At 44.3% G+C, this 19,310-nt stretch overlaps 1 protein-coding gene across 1 annotated transcript in view; it reads left to right on the top strand.

The window, feature by feature from the left end:
• col5a3a (collagen, type V, alpha 3a) overlaps window positions 1-4,422 on the top strand; it is a 51,246-nt gene extending 46,824 nt beyond the window's left edge. Inside the window, exons 64-67 of the mRNA XM_074696486.1 lie at window positions 783-895; window positions 1,035-1,103; window positions 1,856-2,089; window positions 2,238-4,422. Coding sequence (XP_074552587.1) covers window positions 783-895; window positions 1,035-1,103; window positions 1,856-2,089; window positions 2,238-2,384 — 563 coding nt within the window. The 3' untranslated portion in view covers window positions 2,385-4,422. The remainder of the gene's footprint in view (window positions 1-782; window positions 896-1,034; window positions 1,104-1,855; window positions 2,090-2,237) is intronic.
• The last annotated feature ends 14,888 nt before the right edge of the window (window positions 4,423-19,310 follow it).

Genomic DNA, 19,310 nt, shown 5'->3' with positions numbered 1-19,310 from the left:
TGGGATCCTTCCACTTTAATGAATGACCAGGTGAGCCACTAAAGAGAAGAAACCTAATACTTACACATTTGCTTTCGGTAAATCATGATCTAGAAATATGCCAAAAATATGGAGTCAGAGCAATCCCAAAATTTACAAATGCACAAAAAAAATCATTTGTGTATGTGTGTGTGTTGTGCATTCACAAATATGTCAATGGTCTAAAATGTGTGAGTCAATCAACAAATGTGTCAACAGATTGGCAAATGCGTAAACTGATCCAAAAATGTGTTGACAGATTTGCAAATGTGTAAAATATTCACAAATAAAGATAGTCTTAAGTGACTGAAATTGGATTTGCCCACACATTTGTAAATACTTTACACAAATTAGTCTACACATTTGTGGATCAGTTCACACATTTGTGGATCAGTTCACGAATTTGTGGATTCATTGACACATACACAAATAATTTTGCTGTAAATTTGTACATTTTGAGCCTGATCTGACTCCATACAATGATAGCAGTCAAAGGGTTTGGTAAAACTTGATGGTTGATGATTTCTGAGATGGTTTGAAAATAAGATGTCCAAAATTAAGTTAAAGTGGGGCAGGTCCAGCTTGTGTGTAGAAGTGAGTCATCCTGAGTAAGCAATGCAAATCAGCATCCATCGCCACCATGCAAATGACTGTCACACTTTTTATCATTGCCAGCTGCATGATATCATCTAGTTACCTCTTGATGTCTTCATTATATCCACATGTGCTGCTTGATTGATGTCCTTGCTTTGTGCATTTTGAAGGGGACTACTGGATTGATCCTAACCAGGGCTGTCATCGAGACTCCATCAAGGTCTACTGTAACTTCACAGCTGATGGAGAAACATGTCTCTACCCTGACAAGAGGATTGAGATGGTAAGCCTCCAATCTCCCACTGTCAGCCTTTACAAATCCGACCTCGTCATATCATATCAGAGCACAGATCACTCCCTCTATCCCTTGAGCCTTAAATTTGACTCAGCATCCTCCCTCTCTCTTCCCGCTGTGTATATAGGTGAAATTAGCAGCCTGGAACAAAGAGAAGCCAGGAAGCTGGTACAGCCAGTACAGGAAAGGAAAGCAGGTACAAAGTATAAAAAAACCCTTTCATCCAACCATTACTCTCCAAATGCCAGCCAGTTTTAGCTACATTACTCATCTTAAATGTGAATGTGTGAAATATATGCATGTATGTGATTAAGTATTTAGCATTTCTAAAGGTGGGCGCTCACGTGTGTGTCCATTCCTGTGCACACGACTATGAGATGTGGATGTTTGTCATTTTGTGTACCTTATATTTCAGTATTAACCTGTTCAATCGTGCAGAGAGAAAGATCTGATTTTAATGTTGCCAGCAGCTGATTTCAGCAGTCTGGATGACTCACATAAAGCAGCTCTGTCTCATCGGCTCGCACTCACTTGGAGCACTGGCCTTTCATGTGCACCTGATCAGATGTCACATAACCCCCTCAGATAACCGCAGAGCTGCCAGCACAATTGCAATATCCTGAATTTCTCACTCTTAGTCTGTGAATCTTTTAATTTTTTTCCCTTTAATTTACTCTGTTTTAACTCTGAAGAAAAGCTTCTGTGCCTTTGTGACCCTCACTTACATAAACTACTGTTAGGAGATTTCAAATCTCGTGTTTTTCCTTGACAGATTATCAGCTCAGGCGTGTTTTGGGGGACTTAATCTTTCAGAGAAAATCAGTTTTTATGCAGTATTTCTCTCTCAGAGATTTTCTGTGATTTAAAAAGATAGTCTCTTTTGAACTTGCAGCAGTAAAATATCATGTTTTTCTCCGCTGATGTAATGCCTGTGTCTGTGTCATCCAGTTCTCCTACAATGACATGGATGGGAACCCTGTCCATGTAGTTCAGCTGACCTTCCTGAAACTACTCAGTGCCACGGCCAAGCAGAGCTTCACCTACACCTGCCAGAACTCTGCAGGCTGGTTTGACAGCACCACGCGCTCATACCAGCACGCCCTTCGCTTCAGGGGCAGCAATGACGAGGAGCTGACACAAGCCAAAAGCCCCTTCATCAGTGCAGTGCATGATGGATGCCAGGTCAGCACAGGGTTATGCCGGGGCACTAAGAATCAGTCTAATCACACTGATGTGTGTTTTTCTACGGTGATACTTAGGTAATAAGTGGGTAGCCACTTGTGGTCAAATTGAGCAAATTCTAACAAAGGTTTTAATTTTTCTCTTTCAGTCCCGCAAAGGTCAGGAAAGGACAGTTCTGGAGATTGACTCTCCCTCTGCAGAGCTGCTGCCTATTATAGACGTGGCTCCAGCAGACTTTGGCAGCAGCAATCAGAAATTTGGATTCCAAGTTGGACGAGTTTGCTTCAACGGTTAACATCACACCAACAGAGAACCAAAAAATGTGGACCTTGACATCAGGTTTAGTAAGAACAACTGGACTTAAACTACAGTAATATTTATTGTATTCTGTTTCTGTATGTGGTTGGTTTGTGGTATGTTATTCAGACTCCTCCACAGCCAGTGAAATAGGCTCTATGGCTTTACAACCATGAAAAGTACGTCAAGAATGAGGACCCACAACAGCAGGAACAAAGCACATTTACCAAAGGGAAAAATTCCAGTTAGATGTATTTAATTGTATTTAATTTCTTTTTTTATCTCACTGTTTGAGTGTGCTGTATTCTCTAGAATAATAAGGACTGCACCACTTGACAAACATCTGTCCCATCACAGAGAAGAGCAGTGTGCCGTTCTGTGCTGTGGGATCAGCGCGACTCATCGGACTGTGGATGAACTAATCGCTACCTAATGTTTCAGATAGCCCACTGCTGAGTGAATCAGAGATGTTGTCTTACTCATTTGCATGCTCAGATTTCACCCTAATGACAGATGCATAGCAGTTGTGAACTAGCCGAGCATATTAATTCCACAGAAGCAAGGTAATTAATTTCCTGTGTGCAAGAATGATAAATTGTCCTTTTTACCCTTCAACTGCAGTTTGCTCAGTGAATTACATCCATTAGTATTCCACGGGCGTTGCTAGTTATTGAACCTTACACTTACTTGAACGGATAAGGTGGCTTCCTTTATTGGACATCCTCCCTCCTCGGGTATGATAATGTGTTTTTTGAGCCCTCCATGTTTCCAGGGACTACAGTCCTGTCAGACCAGCATCCCTCCTCCTGTGGTATTTACTTACTGTGACACACCTCAGCAACTAGGTTAAGGCTATTTCAGGGCAAGCATTAATAGCATGCTGATTAAAAATGTTCTCCAGTCTAGTCCTGCAGTTCTTTATACTAGGAGACATATCACGCAGCTCTTGAAAGCATTTTGTAACTGCTGACATAACCTGTATTCACTTCTCTGACCCACTCACAGGGTTTTCTCTCTCTGTTATTTTTTAACATGTTGGAATTTCAACAGAATTATGTGACTGTGCATTTGACATGATTTGCTCTTCAGTGGTGCTAAAGATGATTCTGTTTTTTTTATGTCACTGTGTTTGTGTGTCTCCACGGGCAGGATTATAGGACGAGAGAGGGAGAGGGTTATTGCTCTTTCAGCAGCACAAAACACCCTCAGAGGCTTGGGACTAGTCTACTGTGTTTTTTGCACATCTTCTGGCTGATTGTGCCAATTTCACAGGGCCAGTGAAAGGAGGGCAGGGACGGTTCAGAGCAATGTTGTTGAGAGCTTTAAAGGGAAAATCCATTCTTTAACTGAATCCACACAGTACGCCGTTCCACTGACTTTAAAAAAGTAAGTCAGCTTTCAACAAAGTACAAACAGCTGTGAAGCTTCAAATCACTGCAACCAGACTGGAGTTACTGCATGTCAGCAGGAAACATTTGAGATCTGATCTGTTATGAATTGTGTTTCCTGCATCTAAATTTCCATTTGAAAATCTAGAGCGATGACAGAATTACTCCTCACATCCCTGTTAAATTACCACCGGTGCTGTTATGGTGCTGTTTTATTCTATTATTCACTGTCTAAAATAGCAGCTCCAGATGATGTTATTACCACAGTCTGTTTCTGTCTACCAGCTCAAATGAATGCTTCAAATAAACCAGAAAAGCTGCGAAATATCACTAAAACAACAAACGTAAACAATCTTTCTATATTGAATTTCCTTTAATGACATTTCTCACTGCTCTGCTCCATCCCCGTCCTCCAACTCAAACAGTAGACTGTCTATCCAGCACTTGTCATAATGCAACTAACTCCTGATGTTTTACTTGTATCGTAGTATTTAAGCATTCCTGTCATTAACCCGCCTCCTTCTGCCCCATCCTGTGCTGCCCCTACTGTGTATAGTGTTTGTTGTACTAATTTTATATAGTGTACAGTTATTCTGAGGACTTTATGAGAAGTTTGCCTGTATGCAAAACAAATGCATCTGTCAAAAAATGACCAATGAATTAAAAGAAATAAGAAATCCATCATCCCTTTTGTGTTTTCCTCTCAAGGACCATGTAAGCGGGGTTTGAACAAAAACCAGGAGAGCATGTGGTCATCCTCAAAGTCCAGTCAGGGCGTAATAGACAAACAAGGCTCTTCATTACAATCTAGTTCTGCAACATTCGCTCAACAAGCTTGCAATCAGCATCCCCACACAGCCAATGTAATCAACTCTGATTTGCTCTCCAGTTCATTTGTTTCAATTAGCTCTGTTTCAGCCCTCGTGGGGAGGAGGGGGGAGCAGGGGGAGACAAAGTATGAGAGCAAGAGCAGAGGTTGGTTTGGAATAAAGGCTGAGGATGAAAAATGCAGCAGAGGAGATGTGCTCCGGTGGATGTAGTGAGAGCTGCTCTTATGGATATTTATGCGAGTTAGAGAAAAAAGACAAAAAGGAAATAGTAAAAGTCTCAATGATAACTTTATTTTTCACCCATGTCTGACTATGTGTTTAAAACAATTTCATCATACCCGTTTTCACACACTCCCTCTCCCTGCCTACTTATCTCTGCTGCTACCACAAACACACAATAATTGCTTTTGCTCTGTTCACACAGACTCAAGCTTGCACACAACACGTACACACACGCTATCTAAAGCCTATTCTCTCCCACATTTAAGTACAAGGCGCTCATCCCCTTTGGGGCCCGATGTTCAAGGTTAGCGTCAATGGCAGAATAAAGGTTACCATGTTATTTTTTTCCTCCTTTTTCCCCCTTCTTCCACTCAATTGAATTTTAACCACACTAAGCTCTTGACCAGGAAAGGTCATCGGTTCCCACTACCTCAGAATAATGATCAAGCAGAAGAGCAGTCTGACTATCAATATGGTATTTCAACACTTCTCTGCCCTTTTCCTGAGCTCACATTCCAATCTCAAGTGCCCACCCTGTCTGTGACATTGTGTCTCCAAAGTCCTCTATTTCTCCTGCTCAGACTCCAACCTTTGTTCCATAGTTGAAGTGCAGCGGTGTAACAGCCACATTTTGTCATGGCAGATGAACATCTTAGGTGGTGTCAAACCACATATTTCTGTATAAACTCTTACTTCACTGAGTGCATAAGTGTGTTCACACTTACAGAATGGAAAAATGTAGTGCACTCGATTTCTCAGCTGGCACACTCAAACAAAATGACTGAGGAACACTTAAAACTATGGATGCTCCCATCAGGTTGTTTGCCCCTGGGTTGAAGTCAGAGTCATTTGATTTTGAGTGTCCGCTGATACTGAGTCCTGATTCGATATATATCACACTCCCAGCTTTAAGCTCCTGCCATGTTCTGCACTGCTTTACATTATTTATAAGTGATGTGATAAGTGATAACAAGGGCTGTGATCTGCACCTTGAGTGCGTAAACACCAGATCACAGTGGCTTATACACCGCTCAAATACATCACACAGAATTTCACTGTAAAGAGTTGGATTAAAATGGCAAAAAGCTGTGATGTAATCCCACCTTCAGTGAGACACTAGGTTGGAAACTTCAGTGTACAGTGAGGATGGGCAATGTTTTTTGAATATTCGGATAGTTCATGTGATGATGGCTTTGTCCTGTCTGCAGCAGTTTGCAGTTTTTGCCAAAAAAAAAAAGAGTCTCCCTTCTAGATATATGCCTGATCGTAATTCATGTTATTTAAAATGATATTATCAGCGCCAATATTACTGGTTACAGGCAATTTTAAACTGCTCCTTCTTAGCTTCCAGTTTGGGTCTAGCAGGACCAGTTTGATTTACGGCACTTCTAGGTCTCTACGACAACACCACGCTGGCGGACAAGTTTAGTAGTAAGAAGAAATAAAACACAGAGATCTGCGTTTTTCTCTGCTAAAAACAATTTCTATGATTAATTTTGTAGTAATGGTGGACACTGGAGCCGAACTGTCAGAGAGAAAAAGGACAGAAGAGCAGAAGAAAGCAAAACAGAAGCGTGATACAGCCGGAGCTAAAGGCTAATTAGCCTGTAGCTCAGGCTATAACACAGGGGCTAAGCTGTTTGTAATATTGTTCATTCCAACCCACAGTCAGCAGTTATTCTGCAGTGGTCTGTTCAGACTTGAAGGTCTATCAATAAAATAAAGAGTGAGGTTACGTTAGCTCTGCTTGGTAGATGACTGGCAGGACATAGCTAACCAGGATTTACTAACGTTACACATAACATACATGTCTTAGAGCACCCGACTGCCAACTGTGCTAAATATAAACAGCTAGTAAACTTAAAATATGACAGTGTTTATTTGTTGTCATATTAGCTTACAAATACGTCAGAGCACCAGGCTGCCAATGTTGCTAACATAACGCAGGCTCCTCCAATGTTTGCTTGAAGTCACGTTTCAAATCGTAGTGCTACGTAACTGTTCTGTTAAGTCCCCTATCCTGGCGTGTTGTATACAGTGAAAAGTTGTTATGAACAAAGAAAATTTGTCTTGATCCGATCTCCATTTAATTCCAAAACCAACACACACCTCACTAAAAGTAGTTTATGACAGTGTGCGGAGAATCCAGGCCACAAGGTGGCGAGGGAGTGCAATTGAAACAGATCCTCCTCACAGCATCTTTAAGCTGTGCATGGAAACCACCTAAAATTCCCAGTGACTTTCAAAATAAAACAAATCCTGTGAACTTGTCTACAGCAACAAACTTACAAAATGAACAGAGCCAGGCCAGGAGTCAACAGGTTGGAGGATTGACAGCCAAAACAAGAACAAAGACACGCCCAAAAATGGGTTGGGAAGTGTCTTCGAAAAAATAAATGAAAATGAGGTGCAGTGCAAACTCTGCAAGGTTAGGCTAGCATATCACAAGTCATCAACAACTATGCATAGCCATGTGAGAAAGAGGCATGCAGCAGAAAGTATGGCGCTGTCTGCAGATCAACAGTCAATGGCAGGCTTTGTCACGTGAAGAAGTAAGTTTGATGATCGACAGGCAGAGAAGGCAACAACCCTGTCCCCCTTTTTCAAAGTGTAATGTAGTTTTCAAGTAATTCTCGAATAGTTCAAAGCGAATATCAAATAGTGCTTTTGATTGAAAATCCCATCAGTGGTGTATAGATGTCAAAGTGTTTGTTGGTATCAAGCCACTCTGCACTGTTCCCTCTTCTTTGACCAAGGCTTTAAACAGCGCTGTTGGTCTTTACTCGGCTACTTTCAAGCTCTGCAGTCCATTAGTGTAGCCAACAGGCAGGAGGATCCTCAGATGCTGCATATTGCAAACAAGACAGTTCTTTTTTCTGTTCTCTGCTGTGTTTTTCACATTTCTGTCTCGTTTCTCAGAAGTTGGAAATATTGGAAATGTTTCTTTGTTGATTGTCAAACTGTCTTGTCTTCCCCTCATATTCTCTATTTCATTCCCTTTGCCCTCAGCTTCCCTCGTGTGGCATTGATTGTAATGAAGCTGAGCGTGTCACAATGCTACAGTGAGAAATGAGCAAATTAAACAGACGTTCAGATTAAACCGGGAGAAGCAGTGGGAATATCTACGTTTTTAGAGTGTACAGGGATGTTCCCCTCCGTCTGAACACATCCCCACCTCATCCCGGTTGTTCTGTCAGAGCAGATAACAGCACATTATTTTCCACACCACTGATGTGTGTATGAGTGCGCAAGCTGCTTTCACTTTAGCATCTTGTTCTGTGCGTGTGGCAGGATGGAACTTGGATCATGTCTGACTCGTGCTGGGCATGTTTCTTGATGCACTGGCCTGCATACATGTCTGTGTGGGTGTGTATGGAAAAAAGATGAACGTTTGTGGCTCAGCGAGGCTGTTCTTATTAGTGTGCATGCAAGAGCCTCGCCTGCCACGTCCCATCCACAGCTCCTTTATCTCCTGAACAGTGGGGGGAATCATTTCCGCAGATGCCTTTCCATCAAAAGCACTTATCGACGGAGCTAACATAAGTAAAACAGTTTTAAAAAATAACTCCAGGGCAAGGAAAGGGCATTAGAATCCCTGGGGGGAGTGGACCAAGAGCATGTGGCCGTTCTGAAGAGAGTCCATGTGTATTCAAGCAAGCATTATGCAAGCATTATCCATGGAGATTCAAGCAAGCATTATGCAAGGCAGAGCTACAGAGCAGAGCTACAGAGCAGAGCTACAGAGCAGAGCTACAGAGCAGAGCTACAGAGCAGAGCTACAGAGCAGAGCTACAGAGCAGAGCTACAGAGCAGAGCTACAGAGCAGAGCTACAGAGCAGAGCTACAGAGCAGAGCTACAGAGCAGAGCTACAGAGCAGAGCTACAGAGCAGAGCTACAGAGCAGAGCTACAGAGCAGAGCTACAGAGCAGAGCTACAGAGCAGAGCTACAGAGCAGAGCTACAGAGCACTGTCCACGATTGCTTTTCATTCATTATCTACTAGACATCTATACATATAATCCTAGACATCTAATCACCGCCTGCCAGCTTGTTTTTCAGCAAGCTAAGGCTAGTTGTGTCCACGATTGCTTTCATTCATTCATCGAGCCGGGCTCAAATCTAGACACCTACTCGCCGGCTAACCACACGCTGGCTCCTAGCTGTTAAGGCTAGTCGTTACACAGCCCTGGAAGATCGACTGGAGTACCTTGATACCCCCAGGCCCCAAACATCCAGGACATCGACTATCAGCAGCGGGCCCTGTTACTGGGGCCCCCGCCGGTAAGTCTCGCAAAGCCGCTCTGTTTTCGCCTGCTGGTGTTTCTCACTGCTAACGCTGAGCCACCTCACCGCTGCGGGCTCCGTGTTGGAGCCCCTGCGCGTAAGTGCCTTCGCCAGCCCACCCTCTGCCTGCTACCGCTATCCTCATCGCCGTTACTATACCTTGCACTGTGCACTATCTGCTCCGTACTGGCCCTCTTTTTACTCTGCTCCCAGGTGCTACATTTGGCCGAAAGCCCAACAAAGACATCAGACGGAGCTCCGAAGACTCCAAACCCATGGCTCCACTTACCTCCCCATCCTGTGACTCCTGCTCCCGCCTGGCCGGCAAAATCCTGGAACTCGAAGGACGGATCTCCACACTCTACAAAATCCAGGAAGCCGAACGTCTCATGGACACAATCACCTTTAATCCACCTCACATCGAGACCCCCGCTTCCCCACCGGACCGTCCAGCTGCTACTGCCTCTTCTTCGCCCTCCTTTCAGCCCGAATCCTGGACACGGCTCGGGGCTAAGCCTAAGTACCTCGTCAGCTCCACTCCATCCCAGCACGGACTCCATTCTTCGCCCGCTGCTGACAGCGGGAACGGGGCGCGGTGCTCCCGCAACTCCTCTCACTTTGGCATCACATTGGAAAATAAATACGACATCCTCGCCCTTAACGACTTCCCTCCTCTCCCCACTGTCTCCCGAATGACCCCACCATCATCTGGGATCCTTTCGACGGCCGTCCCTGTTCACTCCACCCGTCCCAGAAGACGCCGCTCCACACTGCAGTTCACACCCGCGCCGCCTCGGACAGCCTCTCCCCCGTCCATTCCGCTGCCTGTTGCAACCTCCTCCTCACCGTCCTCCGCCCCTCCGTCCAGGCCTGAAAGCCGTCGGTCATCTCCCCAACCGCTTTTTCCTCCTACCACTCTCATAGTGGGCGACTCCATTATCAGACGCGTACGCTTTTTCAACGCCGTCACACACTGTGTCCCCGGAGCCACGGTCCCTGACATCCTCTCCCGGCTCCCAGCTCTGTTGAAGTCTGTCCCATCTTCTGTCCTCACAATTATAGTTCACATTGGAACAAACGACACGGCGCTAAGCCACTCAGAGTTGACAAAGATGGACTTTGAAAGACTTTTTAGCGCTTTAAAAAGCTGCGGCTTGCGCGTCTTCATTAGCGGTCCCACCCCCACACTCGGTCGCGGATCACAGCGCTTCAGCAGACTCCTCAGTCTTCACACCTGGCTCCAATCTACCTGCATTTCCCACCAAATAGCCTTTATTGATAACTTTAATCTTTTCTGGAACCGGCACACACTCTTCAGTTCAGATGGCATCCACCATTCCATACTGGGCACCCGCATTTTCACTGCTAATATGCAACATGCTGTTCACTCGATTGCACCTGCGTGACTGTTTACGTTCCCCCCACACGCCCCTCCCCCGCCCCCTTCTTCTACTCCGCTATCACCACCACCAAGCACTGCTCTTCGCGAGAGCTCCCCCCTCCGGCCTCCTATGTCATTACAACTAATGTCATTATTTTCTCATCCCATTCCCGTCATCTCAGAGGAAAACATTATAAGACCTTTCCAGCAAGGAAAACGAGCTAAACGTGGAGTCGACTTTAGTGTACTCCGGCCTCTGCAGTCCACACACCCACCAAACCTCAAAATAGAACTGTTTAACACCCAATCTCTCACAAATAAATCCTGTCTTATACATGACCACATCTTAGAAAAAAACATTGATGTAATGTGTCTGACTGAAACCTGGCATCAGCCAGAAACCTACTCTGTTTTAAATGAAGCCTGTCCTCCCGGTTACAGCTACCTAGAAAGAGCCCGCAGCACTGGTCGTGGCGGCGGCCTAGCTGTAATACACTGCAGTAACCTGAAATTGACCCCCCTGTCTCTGCCTGAATTATCTACCTTCGAATGCCTTGCCTTCAAATGCAACCCCCCTTTTCCTGTGACTGCTCTTCTAATTTACCGGCCACCCAAACCCAACCCAGCATTTTTCTCTGAAATAAATGAGCTTCTCACCTCTCTCTGTGCCACATGTGCAAATATCATTATACTTGGAGATCTGAATATTCATGTGGACACCCCCTCCTGTCACCTTGCAGCTGAATTCCTTCAATTACTGGACTGTCTTCATCTCAAACAACATGTTGATGTTCCCACACACAACAGAGGTCACACGCTTGACCTTATAATCACCAACTTTGCCCCCATCATAAATCTGTTGGCATATGATATAGGAGTGTCAGATCACAGAATAATCTCACTGGAGTTGAAATTGTCCCAACACACCACGCCAAAACGCCAAATTCACTTCAGAAACATAAAAAACATCAACCCAGACACCATGACTTCTGACCTCCTGCAAATCCCCCCTGTAAATTTCACATCCACTACTGACGCAGTTGACTTCTACAATAACACCCTGAGCAGAATCCTGGACCTCCATGCCCCCATCAAATCACGAACAGTCACCTTCTCACGCTCTGCCCCCTGGTTCACTTCAGAGCTTCGGACCATGAAAGCAGCCGGGCGTGTACTGGAGCGGCGAGCTGCACATTCTGGACTCACTGTTCATAGACAAGCCTATCGACAACACCAAAAAGCCTATTCAAAGTCACTGAAACTAGCACGGTCACAATTCTACTCCAATATCATCAGTAAAAATCCTGGTAACTCAAAGCAGCTTTTCTCCACCATAAACCATCTCCTCAAGCCACAGACTCTCCCAAACATCAACACCACAAAAGAGCAGTGCAACAGTTTCATTTCTTTCTTCAGAACGAAAACTGATACCATCCGCTCCCTTCTCTCCAGCTCCCCTCCTATAATTTCTCCTACTGCTGACCCACAGATTAGAACTCTCCAGCCACTTTCCTCCTTTACAGATACCTCTGAACAAGAGGTTGAGGACATCATCCGCAGGATGAGACCTTCCACTTGTGCCTTGGACCCTCTTCCGACAGTACTGGTCAAATCAAATATCCATGCTCTCAGCCCCTTGATCACCCAAGTCATCAACCACTCACTCCAGGCTGGTCATGTTCCATCTGCTCTTAAAACTGCTGTGATCAGACCCCTTTTAAAAAAACCCACATTAGACCCAGAAATCCTCTCAAACTACAGGCCCATCTCCAACCTCCCGTTCCTGTCCAAAGTACTGGAAAAAGTAGTTGCTGTCCATCTCCAGGACCATCTAAACTCAAACTCCATCTTTGAAAAATTCCAGTCCGGTTTCCGTTCTTCCCACAGCACTGAAACAGCTCTGGTCAGAGTCACAAATGACCTACTGATGGCAGCAGATGCCGGCACACCATCACTCCTCATCCTCCTGGATCTCTCCGCCGCTTTTGACACGGTCGACCACAACATCCTCCTTCAGCGCCTCCACCACACCGTAGGACTCTCTGACTCTGCCCTGAGCTGGTTCAAATCTTACCTGTCTGGAAGAAAAGAGTATGTTTCTCTGGGGGATGCAAAATCTGAGACACACACCGTCACCTGTGGTGTCCCTCAAGGGTCAATTCTTGGCCCCACCCTTTTCATCCTATACACCCTTCCACTTGGAAGTATCATCAGCCGCCATGGAGTATCATTCCACTGCTATGCTGATGATACACAGCTCTACATTAAGACAGACCCTTTTTCATCTGCAGCCCCACTATCATCATCATCATCTTCATCATCATCATTGGCTCTGAGCACCTGCCTTGAGGAGATAAAGGCGTGGATGTCAAACAACTTCCTGCAGTTAAACAGCTCCAAAACTGAAGCCATTTTAGTTGGCACACCGCACCAGGTCCAGTCATCCAGCATTACCCACATTAACTTCTCTGGTCAGCACATTCCTCTTTCATCAACAGTCACCAACCTGGGTGTAAGGTTCGACAGCCACCTTACCTTCCACACTCATATAAAACACATCCATAAGACCTCCTTTCACTTCCTCAGAAACATTGCAAAACTCCGTCCTCTACTCAGTCTTTCAGATGCGGAAAAACTGGTCCACGCCTTTGTCTCCTCAAGGCTTGACTACTGCAACGCACTCCTCATCGGGACTCCTAGCAAGGGCCTACAAAAACTCCAGTACATCCAAAACAGCGCCGCTAGGATCCTGATGAGGGTGCGGAAGTACGACCATATAACACCCATCCTTCACTCTCTCCACTGGCTTCCGGTCTCATTTAGGATTCAATACAAACTCTCCCTCCTAACCCACCACTGCATCCATGGAAACGCCCCCCCATACCTAAAAGAACTTCTCAAACCACAAACTTCATCACGCCTCCGCTCTGGTAACAACTACCTCCTTCTGCCCCCCAGGACTAAACTGTGTACAATGGGTGATCGGGCATTTAGCTCAGCCGCTCCTCGCTTGTGGAATGCCCTCCCTGAACACCTGAGGGCTCCACAAACAACAGACTCTTTTAAGAAGGGCCTAAAAACCTTTCTTTTTAAAAAAGCTTTCACTGAAGGCATTTAACCTCTTTGTAATCTTGTTGTTTTTAACCTTGTTTTATTGTCGCACTTTGAGATCGCTTTGATGAAAAGTGCTCTACAAATAAAATTTATTATTATTATTATTATTATTATTATTCGAGAGTGTCAGATGATTACCAGGCAGGCCGAGAGCCCAAATTCAAACGCACAGCTTGACAACACCCCTGCCACCTCCAACACACAAACATCCCACTCCTAATTTGCCGTCTGCTGCAGCTCTCAGCTTCCTCCACCACAACCACTACTGCCATGCCATCTTCGCTTAACTTAGTTCTCCGTAGAAGGAGAAATGAGTTGTCTGCAAGCTCTCCCCAACAGCAAAAGTAATCAGTAGTGTCTTATTCACCACAGTGGGAGAGAGAAATGGAGGGATGGGGGGTTGAGAATGGGAGAGCAGAGAAAGAAAGACGCTCAGTAGACAGAATGGTAATGTGCAAATCACTCATGCCAATTTGAACGTGTGCAGCTGCTCTAAATTCAAGCAGTGAGTGTTAATGAACAAACATAGCCCTCATCAGGCAAGCAGGAAGAATTACCACACGGGATCTCTATTCAGTGCAATGACAGTGTGTGTGTATGTGTGAGTGTGTGAGAGTTTCTGATTTGTTTGAGAAGAGAGAGCCAGAGAGGAAGCTGCATGACCCCATCGCTCAATAAAGATGATTTTTTCCCATAAATCAGACAAGGAAGCAGAGGGAGGCAGAAAGTGAGTGATTCAGCTGTGGGAGTTCACTGGCTCAGACCTCGGCTGAAAAGCCAGGGAAACTAATCGTTTCCATTCACCTCGATGAGTCTGGCTGCTCTCGTCCGTGGTCCTGAATGCAAAGACATCCTAGGGTCCCCTCCTCTTCATCCTCCTCCTCCACCCCCCTTTGCTCCAGCTCTGAATGATCAATGCAGCCTGTCCTGTATCGGTTCCTGACACGGTTGTTATTCTATCACAGAGAATCAGACGTGGCAGCATTTCATGGGCACCTGGACACTTCTCATAAATCTTGCAAGGCAGAGGTGAGCTGCAGAGGAAGCAGAGCTTGTTGTGAGACAGACCAGGAAAGGACTGTTACGCCAAAGCTTTAACTTTATCTCGAGGATACGGACAAAATACGTTGTTGGAGGTCTGAGAGGGGGCTGAGACTCGGAGCTCAACAGCGAACAGAATGTTTCCTGTCTGCTGCATGAAATTGAAAATGTCATGAAATCATTGCACTTACCAGCAAAACGAATAAGCACCAGTAATCAATAGACTTGCTGAAGGGATAAAGTGCATCCTTTTCGCTCCACTTGTCGGTGCAGCGTTTAAATAATGCTTTCATATATTTCCAAGTAATGAGTTAAATTGAGCCTGACTCGGCTGCTCTTAAATAATTCAGATCCCACCTGAGACATGAAGCGATATTCTGAATTTGAAAGAAGGAATTATTCCTACAGTCACTTGATTTTGATGAAATATTTCAGAGTAGATTTCTTCTCTATCTAACTGGATGATAAGGAGAACTAAGCCTTTTTGCTTCACTTTTACACACACACGCTCTCACGGTCACACAGCAGTGTATAAGTCACTTGGACATGGTGGAGGGTGAAGTCTCTGGCACAGAAGTAATAAAGGAGAGAGTGGGGAACGTTGTATAACAAATAATCATTTTTTAGACTTGGATTAAGAATAACATTGATTTGTCTTTGACAGAGGCAGTGTCCATGGGGGGATTATGGTGTTGTGTATAAACATTCTCTCATCCCCTTCCCCCAATCATCATGTCGAGGACTTTCTTTAGAGGACTGTACTGTGAGCAAGTGAAAAGACATCTTCACACACTCTTCACTTTTCTCTGTCATTATATCTAATCTTTTTTTCTTCTTCTAACTGCATTATGGCATTTAGAGCTTGGTTATGACCATGTGCTGAGCTCTGTTTTGCAACCATGTTCTAACACTAGAGTCAACAATAAAGGATACTCAGATTTAGAGTACTTTGAAATTACAATTCTTCAATGCCTCAAATACGACAGACACGTTTGCAGTCCAGCTTCACTCTGATGATAAGTCTTTCTTCATTCATGTTGAGCTGTTAAACCTAAAACCTGTCGACTCCTGGTCTGGCTCTGCTCACTATGCCTGTTGGTCGACATAGTCAAGCTAAACATGAACTGATTTTGACACAGTTTGTTTTATTTTGAAAGTCACTGAGTGTTTTCAGGTAGTTACGGTCACCACCTCCTGCCCCGCTCGATCTTCCCTGCGCTGAATTCATACGTCACAGTGGCTGTGGATTACCTGCAACCTGACAGACCAGCCTTGCAGCTGGACCACAACAGAGTGGATCCGGTGCAAGTTGACATAGTGACTTGAATGGAAACCTATCTAACCAGTTGCAGTGAGGAAGAGGAGATGGACTGGAGACACACCTGGTGTATTACAGCTGTAAGAATCAATGAATCTCAAAACCCATCTGCATTCATTGTCTTTTTTAGGTAGGCATGGGGGTCTATGTCTATAAAAGATTCTCTGTTTTCCCAGAGCAGTAAAGTGGAAATCTCTGGTACGGCAAAATGACAGCATAAAAGAAGAGCAAAAAACCTGCAGCTCCTTGAGTGTCCACTTCAGTCTGCCTCCAAATGCTTCAAAAACCCTGTGTGGTAACTTTGCAAAATTGTAATGTCTAAAGCCCAGTTTCTACCAAGCAGTCTGGTTTAGACCAGTACAGTTTGGTATGGGTTGGATCGGTAAAGCCTAAACCTGTTTGCATGTCCACAGCCAACTGAACCCCCTCTTACATATATCTGCTACTGGCATATAAGCCAGTAGCAGATAACTGAGTCAGTTATGTGATGTGATAGCAGTGTGACAGTGTACCCTACTAATAAATCTGACGAAGAAGAAAAATGCAACACAGTAAACAAAAACAACACTGGAAGACACCCAGGAATTCATCTTCTTTGTGATTTTCACATGGCTCTTTGTTACGAAGCACAATCAAGCTTCGTTTCAAAGAAGGCTGTGTGCCGCAAGGAGAAACACAGCTGCTGCTCCACAGTAAGTGACAATTCTTTCGACCAATCAATGGATTTCAGTATTGAAGCTCCATGTTCTGGGCTTGGATTGGGATGTCTGGCACCCCAACAGAAGGGTACCAAAAAGTGGGACAGTATGCCAATACAACTTTAGGAGTATTGCCATGTTTCATGTCGGTCTAATAAGATACACAGAGGCTTCACTCTAAGAGTTTTTTTGTTTGGGATTTTCTCGCAGTCAATGTCTGTTTAAGGTCATAATTGGTCTTTCAGTTGGAAAGAGAGTATAGGGTATAGGGCGGCAGGTTGGATTTTAACTGGGACTGCTGATTCGAGGATTGTCTCCACTGTACATGGGATGGTTCAAAGATACATTGTGTAGTACGTCTTGCAGAACAGACTTTGTTTAGATGGAAATTTCACAAGTGTGTTTCAATCTATAAGCCAACTGCTAAGCATCACCACAAATTCCCATTCCCCCATATGATTTCGAAAGCTTTTCAATCATTAGGAATTATCATTGGAATATCTCAAAATAACTGGCTTTGGTACCAGAGCACTAAACAAATTTGTTGCTCATGCTAAAATCATTTTACAGCACAAGTTTTAAGATACACTTTCATTTAGATATTTGTTTATAGAGGTAAATATGCCACCATTATCATTAAATACTGCATAAAAAATATGGAGGTGTGTGTCGTGCCTTCTTTTGCCCTTCACATGATGTGTCATTCCTTCATTTGCCAGAGCCTGCTGATATGTGATTGGTCAGCACTACTGGGACAACATCCAGACCCCTGAGCATAGATCCAACATTTTAATGTAGAATCGGTAAATAAAGATTTAATCGGCATCCAATGGTCAAGTCCTTCAAGAAACCCCCACCACTACCAACAACAACCAAGCCCACTCTTTGAATAGTGTTACTCTGGTTTATAATTTAACATAATAAGCAAAGAAAGCAGACCAATATTGACTCAAGGCTCCTTTCTTTGGGAAAAGTCTTCAAACTGGTGTTTTATTTCCACAACACACACAGGAGACATCAGCAAAAAACCTCTGTTTCTCCATCTATTTCCTCCAGGACACATCAAACAGCTGTTTTTAGTGAGGTCCCACATGTAAGCTTGTTTCAGCTTCAGATGAAAGTGAATCAATGTTTTGTTTCTTTTCAAACTACGTTTTTGTTCTGGTAAAGATGCTGGCTCCTCTGTTGTGTGTTATTTTACATCTTTAAACACATGTAAGAGTATTATGGCTGCGTGGTAGAATTAATGCATGCTTGTGTAACCGTGCATTGCCGTGTGTGTCTGTGTGTGTCTGTAGGTGTGTGCTGCAGAGCTAACGAGAGACTGGGGGTTTCAGGGTTTCAGGTGCCTGTGCTTTGAGAGAGAAGGTGAGTGACAGGACTCATGAATAGTGATGTCCGACAGCTGCTCATTAACCAGGAGACTGTCTGTCAGCCTGCAGACTGGAACACAAGTCCTTCCCCTCTATGTGTACACACATTCGCACGTAAACACACAGCTCATGCAGATGTACCCTGTAACAGCACACACAGATCAAATCTCCTTCATCTGGCTCCCTCGTGTCTTCTGCAGAGCGGGAGTCAATCTGATCTTTCCCCCCTGTGAGCGTGAGCCGGGTGTGCCTATTACCTCTGCGCTCACACTGCTCCCTCTGGGGCCAGCCCCTCACTGAATATGGAAACAAGTGGCAGATGTAAATTCTGAATGAGTCCCGGAGAGCAAAAAGGTGCAAAAGATTAAGGCAAAGGCAGTGCCAAAGAAGAACTCATGCTTAGTGTCTGAATGGATTTCAACTGCTGCTGAGAAATTTCTATGCCGCTTTTGTGTGCATCTCTTTAATTGTGACAACCTTTAAAGCTGAAATACAAACACAAGGTGACCCAGTTACTGTAGGTAGAAGCGTGTTTCATTACTCTTATAATTGTGTCGTGTCGCTCACCAGAATAACTCTATCTGAAATTTCATACAGTGTGAGAAATGAAAGGACCATGAAAGGAATGCCAGAGGAGGCTGCTCCGTCTTTGCACACTGTGAACATATTGATTTGAAATCAGGCTAAAAACACATTTGGATGTACAGCAGCTCATTGAAGAGGATGATATCATCTTGATGCAACCTAGGAATGTAAATAACAACTGACAAAGACTGTATTTGCCACGATGATTTGAAAAACATTTTCCATTTCTTTTTTTAAATCAAAGGTTGTCAGAAAATGATGTGATGGGGAAAAAAATAAATTGCTTTTTAGAAGAGAAAGTACGGGCCCAGAGGGTAGGGTGTAATCTTAGATACAAGCTATTGACAGATTTGACATGATCCTGCTTGCAGAGCGACAAATAGCAAACTGCACATACATATACAAAAGAGACTTGAATCCAAGCTCATGATTTTTTTCCTTTCCTCAAACACTTGGAACAAAAACTCGTAATCAAAGCGAACAATGCATCTGTTTGAAGCATCAAATAAAACAGAAATCTCATCCAAATCCCTCACAAACAAAGCAACGACACCCAAGTCATTTATCAAACGCGGCATATTAAAGCAGAAAAATCTGTATCATCATCCTCCGCAGCTGCGGCGACTCTGCAGTGAAGATGACAGTTATTAGCTGTGCAGAAATCTGTTGTTCTCTTACCTCAACGGCAGA

This window comes from Halichoeres trimaculatus, unplaced genomic scaffold, assembly GCF_033239565.1.
Source record: "Halichoeres trimaculatus isolate MK-OKI-2021-1 unplaced genomic scaffold, fHalTri1.1 fHalTri1_scaffold_20, whole genome shotgun sequence".
Classification (NCBI taxonomy): Eukaryota; Metazoa; Chordata; class Actinopteri; order Labriformes; family Labridae; genus Halichoeres; species Halichoeres trimaculatus.
The sequence above is the reverse complement of the archived record's forward strand: the minus strand, read 5'-3'. Positions and strand labels throughout refer to the sequence as shown.